Source organism: Staurois parvus, unplaced genomic scaffold (genome assembly GCF_062004578.1).
Source record: "Staurois parvus isolate SC_StPar_1 unplaced genomic scaffold, SC_StPar_1.0 ptg003810l, whole genome shotgun sequence".
NCBI classification, from domain to species: Eukaryota; Metazoa; Chordata; class Amphibia; order Anura; family Ranidae; genus Staurois; species Staurois parvus.
In genome coordinates this window covers 1-10,539 of record NW_028321606.1, presented here as the reverse complement: position 1 = coordinate 10,539, position 10,539 = coordinate 1, and the positions used below count along the sequence as shown (strand labels likewise).

General features: G+C 52.3%; 1 protein-coding gene across 1 annotated transcript; it reads left to right on the top strand.

Moving 5' to 3' along the window:
• The first annotated feature begins 362 nt into the window (after nt 1-362).
• Nucleotides 363-10,529, top strand: LOC149427395 (uncharacterized). Its single transcript, XM_089668081.1, has 3 exons — nt 363-520; nt 2,309-2,438; nt 10,170-10,529. Exons 1-3 carry the CDS (start codon nt 424-426, stop codon nt 10,441-10,443), a joined length of 501 nt encoding a protein of 166 aa, XP_089524207.1. The 5' UTR covers nt 363-423; the 3' UTR covers nt 10,444-10,529.
• Nucleotides 10,530-10,539: the final 10 nt, after the last annotated feature.

Sequence of the window (10,539 nt, the reverse complement as noted above, 5' to 3'; positions counted from 1 at the left end):
CTTCATCACGTATGTCGGTTCATCACGTATGTCAGTTCATCACGTATGTCGGTTCATCACGTATGTCACTTCATCACGTATGTCTGTTCATCACATGTCAGTTCATCACGTATGTCGGTTCATCACGTATGTCAGTTCATCACGTATGTCGGTTCATCACATATGTCAGTTCATCACGTATGTCGGTTCATCACGTATGTCGGTTCATCACGTATGTCGGTTCATCACGTATGTCGGTTCATCACGTATGTCGGTTCATCACGTATGTCGGTTCATCACGTATGTCGGCCATAGCCGGGCTGAGGGCAGGATTCGGGTTTTCTTGGAATGGTACTTTAACCCCTCCCTCCTCCTTACAGCGCGGGGGTCCAGGGCAGCAAAGACAGGAGAGTATCTACATCCTTCAGCTTGCTGGGTGCAGCCATGGAGAGGAGTCTGCTGTGTCTGTTGCTGGTTCTGGCCGTCGGCTTCGCCTTGAAGCAGAAGAGGGAACCCCTGGAGTGGGATTATCGCTCAGAAGGTGAGATCCACCTGGGGGGTGGGGTTTGGGGGGTATAATGGTGTGGGGTGCATACAGGATACCTTGTAAATCTGTCCAATGAGAGAGCATCACTCGCCTTCTACTCAGGACTGGTACTATTCATCACCGAGCTTCTACCCCGATGTCCCCAAAACTTCCCTGTAACCCCAACACTGACCCTCCCTGTAACCCCAACACTGACCCTCCCTGCGACCCCAACACTAACCCCCCTGTGACCCCAACACTGACCCTCCCTGTAACCCCAACACTGACCCTCCCTGTAACCCCAACACTGACCCTCCCTGTGACCCCAACACTAACCCCCCTGTGACCCCAACACTGACCCTCCCTGTAACCCCAACACTGACCCATCCTGTAACCCCAACACTGACCCTCCTGTAACCCCGACACTGACCCCATCCTGTAACCCCAACACTGACCCTCCCTGTAACCCCAACACTGACCCTCCCTGTAACCCCGACACTGACCCTCCCTGTAACCCCGACACTGACCCCATCCTGTAACCCCGACACCGACCCTCCCTGTAACCCCAACACCGACCCTCCCTGTAACCCCAACACTGACCCATCCTGTAACCCAAACATTGACCCTCCCTGTAACCCCAACACCGACCCTCCCTGTAACCCCAACACTGACCCTCCCTGTAACCCCAACACTGACCCTCCCTGTGACCCCAACACTAACCCCCCTGTGACCCCAACACTGACCCTCCCTGTAACCCCAACACTGACCCTCCCTATAACCCCAACACTGACCCATCCTGTAACCCCGACACTGACCCTCCTGTAACCCCGACACTGACCCCATCCTGTAACCCCAACACCGACCCTCCCTGTAACCCCAACACTGACCCATCCTGTAACCCCAACACTGACCCTCCCTGTAACCCCAACACTGACCCATCCTGTAACCCCAACATTGACCCATCCTGTAACCCCAACACTGACCCTCCCTGTAACCCCAACACTGACCCTCCCTGTAACCCCAACACTAACCCCCCTGTAACCCCAACAATGACCCCATCCTGTAACCCCAACACTGACCCTCCCTGTAACCCCAACACTGACCCTCCCTGTCACCCCAACACCGACCCGCCTGTAACCCCAACTCCGATCCTCCCTGTAACCCCAACACCGATCCTCCCTGTAACCCCAACACCGACCCTCCCTGTAACCCCAACACCAACCCTCCCTGTCACCCCAACACTGACCCGCCTGTAACCCCAACACTGATCCTCCCTGTAACCCCAACACTGATCCTCCCTGTAACCCCAACACTGACCCTCCCTGTAACCCCAACACTGACCCTCCCTGTCACCCCAACACTAACCCTCCATGTAACCCCAACACTGATCCTCCCTGTAACCCCAACACTAACCCTCCCTGTAACCCCAACACCGACCCTCCCTGTGACCCCAACACTGACTCTCCCTGTAACCCCAACACCGACCCTCCCTGTAACCCCAACACTGACCCCATCCTGTAACCTCAACACTGATCCTCCCTGTAACCCCAACACTAACCCTCCCTGTAACCCCAACACTGATCCTCCCTGTAACCCCAACACTGATCCTTCCTGTAACCCCAACACTGACCCTTCCTGTAACCCCAACACTGACCCATCCTGTAACCCCAACACCGACCCTCTCTGTAACCCCAACACTAACCCTCCCTGTAACCCCAACACTAACCCCCCCTGTAACCCTAACACTGATCCTCCCTGTAACCCCAACACTAACCCTTTCTAACCCAACACTTGTCTCCACAGCGGAGAAGGTGAATATGCGGGGATGTGCAAATCTCACCAATGTGCTGGACAACTGGAAGTTCGCCATTATGACGCAGTTCCGGAACCTTCTTCTCTATGACCATCACACTGTGCTGCCCGACTACGGAAGGTGAGTGTCCTTCTAGCAATGTTCTAGTAAGCTCATCCAATGATAATAGTTGCCCCCCCCCCATCAAACCCTTGTACTGCCATGTCTCATGTGGCCTTTCCATTTTTACATATAATATAGAGATTTATACATCAGCCACTAGAGGGCGCTCTGCATTAGAATCAGCTTTGTCTAGCCTCCCTGCTTAACAGCTGTTGAAAAAACTTACCAGCCACACAGGGAGTGCATTGTTTTTTTTCTGGGTCAGCTGACTCTTTGAGAAGGAACGGTAAAGCACAACCATTGTATAGCACCGCAGAGCAAGGGGCGGACTTTGAGTACAGTGAAGGAAATGTGTATTTGCTCCCTCTGATGCTGAATGTTCGCCCCTCACACAGAAACGATCGGTCTAACAATAGAATGTTCGCCCCTCACACAGAAACGATCGGTCTAACAATGGAATGTTCGCCCCTCACACAGAAATGATCGGTCTAACAATGGAATGTTCGCCCCTCACACAGAAATGATCGGTCTAACAATGGAATGTTCGCCCCTCACACAGAAATGATCGGTCTAACAATGGAATGTTCGCTGTAACACTGAGAGACAGAATACAACAACAAATTCAGCAGAAATGCGTCTAACAAATTATTATTATTATACAGTATTTATAAAGCGCCGATAGTTCGCTCAGCTCTGTACATTACAAAGGGGGACAGAACATGTGACAGAACAATAACAATACAATGACAATACATGAGGGGATCGAGGGCCCTGATCCTTGGAGCTTACAATCTAGGAGGGAGGGGATGGTGGCACAGGAGGAGATAGCTGTGGGGGATGGAGTGGTAGGAAGAGTGGAGGAGGTCGGCAAATTAGCAGGGGGTGGGGTAGGCTTCCCTGAAGAGATGGGTTTTCAGGGTGCTCCTAAAGGAGAGGAGAGTAGGCGATAGTCTGATGGGTTGGGGTAGGGAGTTCCAGAGGATGGGTGACACCCTGGAGAAGTCCTGGAGGCGGGCATGGGAGGAGGAGACTAGGGAACTAGAGAGAAGGAGGTCTTGTGAGGAGCGGAGTGTGCGTGTTGGGTGGTACTTGGATATTAGGTCAGTGATGTAGTTCGGGGCAGTATGGTGGACGGCTTTGTACGTCAGCGTTAGGATTTTGAATTTTATCCGTTGGGCAATCGGAAGCCAGTGGAGGGATTGGCAGAGGGGGGTGGAGGCCAGTGGAGGGATTGGCAGAGGGGGGTGGAGGTCAGTGGAGGGATTGGCAGAGGGGGGTGGAGGATACTGAGTGGAGGTCAGTGGAGGGATCGGCAGAGGGGGGTGGAGGTCAGTGGAGGGATTGGCAGAGGGGGGTGGAGGATACTGAGTGGAGGTCAGTGGAGGGATTGGCAGAGGGGGGTGGAGGTCAGTGGAGGGTTTGGCAGAGGGGGGTGGAGGACACTGAGTGGAGGCCATTGGAGGGATTGGCAGAGAGGGGTGAAGGACACTGAGTGGAGGCCAGTGGAGGGATTGGCAGAGAGGGGTGGAGGACACTGAGTGGAGGCCAGTAGAGGGATTGGCAGAGGGGGGTGGAGGACACTGAGTGGAGGTCAGTGGAGGGATTGGCAGAGGGGGGTGGAGGTCAGTGGAGGGTTTGGCAGAGGGGGGTGGAGGACACTGAGTGGAGGCCATTGGAGGGATTGGCAGAGAGGGGTGAAGGACACTGAGTGGAGGCCAGTGGAGGGATTGGCAGAGAGGGGTGGAGGACACTGAGTGGAGGCCAGTAGAGGGATTGGCAGAGGGGGGTGGAGGACACTGAGTGGAGGCCAGTGGAAGGATTGGCAGAGGGGGGTGGCGGAAACGGAACGGTTTGTAAGGTGGATGAGTCTGGCAGCCGTATTCAGGATGGACTGAAGCGGGGATAGCCAGCGGCGAGGCAGGCAAGTGAGGAGGGAGTTGCAGTAGTCGAGTCGTGATATGATGAGGGAGTGGATCAGCTGTTTAGTGGTTTCTGGGGTTAGGAACGTGCGGATTTTGGCGATGTTGCGGAGGTGGAGTCTGCATGTTGCGGAGGCGGAGTCTGCATGTTGCGGAGGCGGAGTCTGCATGTTGCGGAGGCGGAGTCTGCATGTTGCGGAGGTGGAGTCTGCATGAGTTTGTTAATGATTGGACTTGGGGCTGGAAGGAATAATTGGAGTCAAGAATGAACCAAGTACTCTGGCTTGCAGGGTGGGACTGATGGTGGCGTTGTTGGAGGTCAAGGGGGGTGGGGTCCGGGCTGGGGGGAAGACAAGAAACTCGGTTTTGGAGAGGTTCAGTTTAAGGAAGTGGAGTGACATCCAATCTGATATGTCGCTCAGTAGGTGTGTGATTCGGGCGGAGACCGAGGGGGTGAGGTGGGGGGTTGAGAGATAGATTTGTGTGTCGTCGGCATAGAGGTGGTAGTTGAAGCCGTGAGAGTGTATGAGTTGGCCAAGGGAGGAGGTGTAGATGGAGAAGAGAAGGGGCCCGAGGACGGAGCCTTGAGGGACCCCAACAGAGAGGGGGAGTGAGGGGGAGGTGGTAGCATTATAGGTAACGCTGAAAGAGCGTTGTGACAGGTAGGATGAGAGCCAGGAGAGGGCGGAGTCTCTGAGGCTGAGGGAGTGTAGTTTTTTGAGGAGGAGGGGGTGGTCGACTGTGTCAAAGGCCACGGAGAGGTCAAGGAGTAGGAGCACTGAATAGTGGCCATTGGCTTTGGCGGTTAGAAGGTCGTTGGAGAGTTAGAGTAAGGCGGTTTCGGTAGAGTGTAGGGGACGGAAGTCGGACTGTAGGGGATCGAGGAGGCTGTTGTTGTTGAGGTTGGAGCTTAGGTGATTGTAGACTAGGCGCTCGAAGAGTTTGGATGTGAATGGCAGCAGGGAGATGGGTCTTAGGTTGTTCGGGTCAGTGGGGTCCAGGGAGGGCTTTTTAAGTATGGGGGTGATGTGTGCATGCTTCAGAGGGGAGGGGAAAGTGCCGGAGGAGAGGGGGAGATTAAAGATGTGGGTGAGGGAGCGTAGGATGGAGGAGGAGGGAGGTCGTAGGAGTTGTGAGGGGACAAGGTGGTAGGACGGGCTTCAGAGAAGACCTTGGTGACCTCCTCAATGGTAGTAAGGTCGAAGGAGTGGAGTGTTGAGGGGGCTTCAGTGTGAGGAATGTTAGGTGAGGTGGAAGTCTGAACAGTGGTGAGGCCAAGGGAGAGGGGTGATGAGGGGGTAGCTGTGTGAGGGGGAAGGGGGTTGGAGGGAGTTTGAGCAGCGACGAAGTCCCTGCGGGTTATGTCGAGGGGGAGGGGTGATGAGGGGGTAGCTGTGTGAGAGGGGACGGGTTGAGAAGGCGTGTGAGTTGTGGCGATGTCCTTATGAATTGCATCAATCTTGTTTTTGAAGTGATTGGCAATCTCAAGGGCGGTGAGTGAGTTGCTGGGTGGAGGTGGGGGTGGCGAGAGTAGAGAGTTGAAGGTGGAGAAGGGTCGGCGAGGATTGGAGGAGAAGGCCTTGATGAGGGTCAGGAAGTAGGCTTGTTTGGCTGCATGGAGGGAGGAGGTGTAGGTGTGGAAGGCAGATTTGTATCGGGTGAAGTCTTGTTGGGATTTGGTTTTGCGCCATAGTCGCTCCAGGGCACGACTGTGTCGTTTGAGGGTTTTGGTGTGATCAGTCTGCCAGGGCTGGAGCAGTCGGGGTCTGATGTTGCGTGTGGTTAAAGGCGCTAGTGAGTCAAGGGCTGTTGACAGCGTGTTGTTGTAGGCAGTCATAGCCAAGTCGGGGCAGGACAGGGGGAGGATGCTGTCGTGGAGTTGATCAGCTGCAGAGTGGAGGGGGGCAGGGTTCAGGTTGCGGAGGTTACGGATGGTAGTAGTGTGACATTTGGAGGGGTAGGCGTTGGAGGACGAGGAGATAGAGAAGGTGATCAGGTTGTGGTCAGAGAGAGGGAAGGGGGTGTTAGTGAGGTTGTGGGGAGCGCAGCGGTTGGAGAAGACAAGGTCCAGGATATTCCCGTCGGAGTGGGTGGTGGATTGTATGCTCTGTGCAAGTGCAAAAGAGGAGGTTAAGTGGAGGAGACGGGCTGTGTCCGGGTTGTCGAGGTTGACAGGGATGTTGAAATCCCCAAGGATGATGGTGGGTAGCTCAGAGGAGAGGAAGAAGGGTAGCCAGGAGGAAAAGTCATCAAGAAAGCGGGATATGGATCCAGGAGGCCGGTATATCACAGCAATCTTCAGGGGGGTTGGGGAGAATAGTCGGACGCAGTGGGCCTCGAAGGAGGAGAAGGATAGGGAGGGGGGGTTTGGGAGGACTCGGAAGGTGCTCTGCGGTGACAGGAGCAGACCAACCCCACCACCTTTACGACCGTTGGGTCTGGGTGAGTGGGACCAGATGAGACCTCCATAGGAGAGTGCTGCAGGGGAGGTAGAGTCAGTGGCCTGGATCCAGGTTTCCGTGATCACTAGGAGGTTGAGGGAGCGGGAAACAAAGAGGTCGTGGATGATGACTGATCTGCATGTTCATGAGGGAAAGAAGGATTTGATTCCCTATCATTCAGCAGGATTTCTGGCTCCCAGGTGTCTCTCATACAGGTAACAAGCTGAGATTAGAAGCAGTCTCTTAAAGGGAGTGCTGCTAATCTCATTGTGTTACCTGTATAAAAGACACCTGTCCACAGGAGCCATCAAACCATCAGATTCCAAACTCTCCACCATGGCAAAGACCAAAGAGCTGTCCAAGGAGGTCAGGGACAAGATGGTAGACCTACACAAGGCTGGACTGGGCTACCAAACTATGGCCAAGCAGCTTGGTGAGAAGGTGACAACAGTTGGTGCAATCATTCACAAATGGAAGAAACATAAAACAAGTGTCAGTCTCCCTAGGTCTGGTGCACCATGCAAGACCTCACCTCGTGGAGTGTCAATGATCATGAGAACAGTGAGGAATCATCCCAGAACTACACGTGAGGATCTTGTCAATGATCTCCAGGCAGCTGGGACCACAGTCACCAAGAAAACAAAAATCCCTCCTGAGATGTGTGCGAACCTGGGGGCCAACTCCAGGAAACGTCTGACCTCTGTGATTGCCAACAAGGGATTGGCCACCAAGTACTAAGTCATGTTTTGTGAAGGGGATCAAATCCTTCTTTCCCTCATGAACATGCAGATCCGTCATCATTTGTTAGACGCATTTCTGCTGAATTTGTTGTTGTATTCTGTCTCTCAGTGTTACACCGAACATTCCATTGTTAGACCGATCATTTCTGTGTGAGGGGCGAACATTCCATTGTTAGACCGATCATTTCTGTGTGAGGGGCGAACATTCCATTGTTAGACCGATCATTTCTGTGTGAGGGGCGAACATTCCATTGTTAGACCAATCATTTCTGTGTGAGGGGCGAACATTCACCATCAGCCGGGGAGCAAATACACATTTCCTGCACTGTGTATAGGGAGCAAGTATGGCTGGTCCCAGGTACTTACAGTGCTCAGCATACATGAGTCCACGACAACAGTACTGTCAGAAAACCTTTCCTTCCAGAATCCACATTTTCTATGGGACACGATACTACAAGCTCCTCCCACAAATGCCGGCCATTGATTGCACACAAGATTTGTTCATTTGCACACAAAAAAAGTATTTTTCCCAACAAATTTATCCCAGACCATGTTGCAAAAATGAACACACCCCAATGAAAGTCTCAGGAGCAAAGCTACATTTTAGGCAACAAAATCCTAGTTAACAAGAATTCATCTCCAGGTGAGTCTAATTATTCATTAAACAGGAGTCCAGCAGACAGGTGATTATAAAAGGGTGTTACTTAAAGAAAACTCCGCCCATTTCATGCTGTCAGCAACGGCGCCACATGGAAGAGAAATGTCACAAGGCCTTAGAAAAAAAATCATTCCTTTCCACAAGAAAGGTGACGGCTACAGGGAGATCAGCAAAGCTTCACTTATCAGTCAGAATACTGGAGCAAAAGTGATACAAAAATGTAACAAAGATGGAACTGCAACCATCTCACAGAGACGTCCAGGCCGTCCATCAAAGTTAACACCTCGACAGGAGCGTCTTCTGATGGGAAGGGTTGAAGACAATCGCCATGCAAGTTCACTGCAGTTAGCTAAAGAAGTAGAAAGCCAATTGGGGTGATTGTTTCCCGTGACATAATACGGCGTACACTGCAGAGGAATGGCATGCATGCGTGTCGTCCACGAAGGAAGCCTCTCCTAAAGGCCATGCATAAAAAATCCTGTCTATAATTTGCCAGGGCCCATGCTGAAAAAGAAGATGACTACTGAGACTCTGTACTCTGGAGTGATGACACCAAGATAAATGCTTTTGGAACGGATGACTTCAAAACTGTATGACGTCACAAAGGTGAGGAGTACAAAGACAAATGCATGACGCCTACTGTGAAACATGGTGGTGGCAGTGTCGTCCTGTGGGGCTGCTGGTGTCGGGGAGCTGCATTTCATTGATGGTGTCATGAATTCACAGATGTACTGCTCTATATTGGAAGAGAAGATGCTCCCATCACTCAGTGCCCTCGATCGTCGTGCACTTTTCCAACATGACAACGATCCAAAACACACATCTAAGGCCACTGTTGCATTTCTGAAGGCAAACCGGGTGACAGGGATTCGGGGGCCAAGTCTGTATCCTGATCTGAACCCAATCCAACACCTATGGGGGGAATTCTGAAGAGACAAGCTGAGCATCGCTCTCCATCCAGCATCCAGGCACTAAAAGAGGTCGTTCTTGAAGAATGGAAAAAGAACGATGTCGCAATATGTCACCAACTTGTCCATTCCATGCCTAGAAGACTCGGTGCCGTCCTCACCAATCATGGAGGTCCTACAGAATACTCGATGGAGGAGTTCTTGTTGTGGGGCGTGTTCATTTTTGCATCAACTCATTGAAGCAAGACTGAATATTTTGTCATCGAAGTTCTATTACGAACCTTCCTGTCATGAGCCGAACAAATGTTCTATAGAACTCCGACCTGTCCCGATGGTGGAGATCGTTCTTGTGTTCATTCAGATATTGATTCCAATCTTACTTTTCTAAAGGGGCGGACTCATTTATGCTGAGCGCTGTATGTCATTACAAATGATAGGGTTTTTCTGTTCTGTTAGGCTGGTTCTGCGTACATATTGATTAAAAACGTTGAAATGACTATTAAATCATAAAATAAGAACCTAAACTGTAGTAATGAGGCGTGTGGAGGTCACCTCAGATGGAGAAACTGCTGCTTGTCCCCATGACAGGAAGTCACGAGACCAGCTGGCTAGGCCATTGGTTCCATTATCTCTGCCACAAGGAGGGATTGGCCAATCTGAACCCGCGAATCGCCTTCCGCAGAGAACATACAACCAAATAACGTGGCGTATGGTCATGTGACTTCCATAGTAAATGGGGTTCAACCAATGGCCCGTGGTCTTCTGCCACCATTTATGGGTTTAAAGCTGCAGGCAGGGGCGGACTGATAACTCATGGGGCTCCCAGGCAATAGGGAATCATGGGCCCCCTGTGTCCTCGCCCACACTCAAACCACACCCAAAAAAGCCTATGAAAGGTACCACCAGGGGCATCTCATGGGGCCCCTTACTGACCCTGGGCCCTCGGTCAGTGCCCAAGCACCCAAATGGTCAGTCCGCCCCTGGCTGCAGGTTATTCTACTTATACTGAACTGTAATATGCCTTCTGTTGGGAGATTTTTATGACCCCCCCCCCCGATCTCTTCTTCCACCCCCCCCCCCCAGGATTAAGTCCCTCTCTGAAGCCTTGGATGACCTCTACAAGGAGTTCAATGCCCTGAAGGAACGGCTGGGGGAGCTGACCACCAAGTTCGACTCCGTGGAGGCCGTCGTGGATCAAATGAGCTCCGGCCGACAAATCCAACCCATGAGGCCTCCCCAGAACACGGATCAATCGTCCAATGTCCCGACTCTGCAACTATCGGGAGGAGTCCTGACCAACCAAGGCACACAGACACGGAGAGTCAAAAAAGTCCGACCTTCCGCTAACCAATCATAGATGACCTGCAGACCGAAGGGGGCTTCCAGAAACGTCCGACTTCATTGGCTTGTACAAGATCTCCCGCACTTCTTAGGAAATCGTTTTCTGCCTTGT

Bases quoted from the DNA above. Each gene is read 5' to 3' on its own strand.
- LOC149427395 (XM_089668081.1), top strand. From the start codon at position 424: ATGGAGAGGAGTCTGCTGTGTCTGTTGCTGGTTCTGGCCGTCGGCTTC. The intron at 521-2,308 runs GTGAGATCCACC...TTGTCTCCACAG, and splicing joins GTGGGATTATCGCTCAGAAG to CGGAGAAGGTGAATATGCGG. The intron at 2,439-10,169 runs GTGAGTGTCCTT...CCCCCCCCCCAG, and splicing joins GTGCTGCCCGACTACGGAAG to GATTAAGTCCCTCTCTGAAG.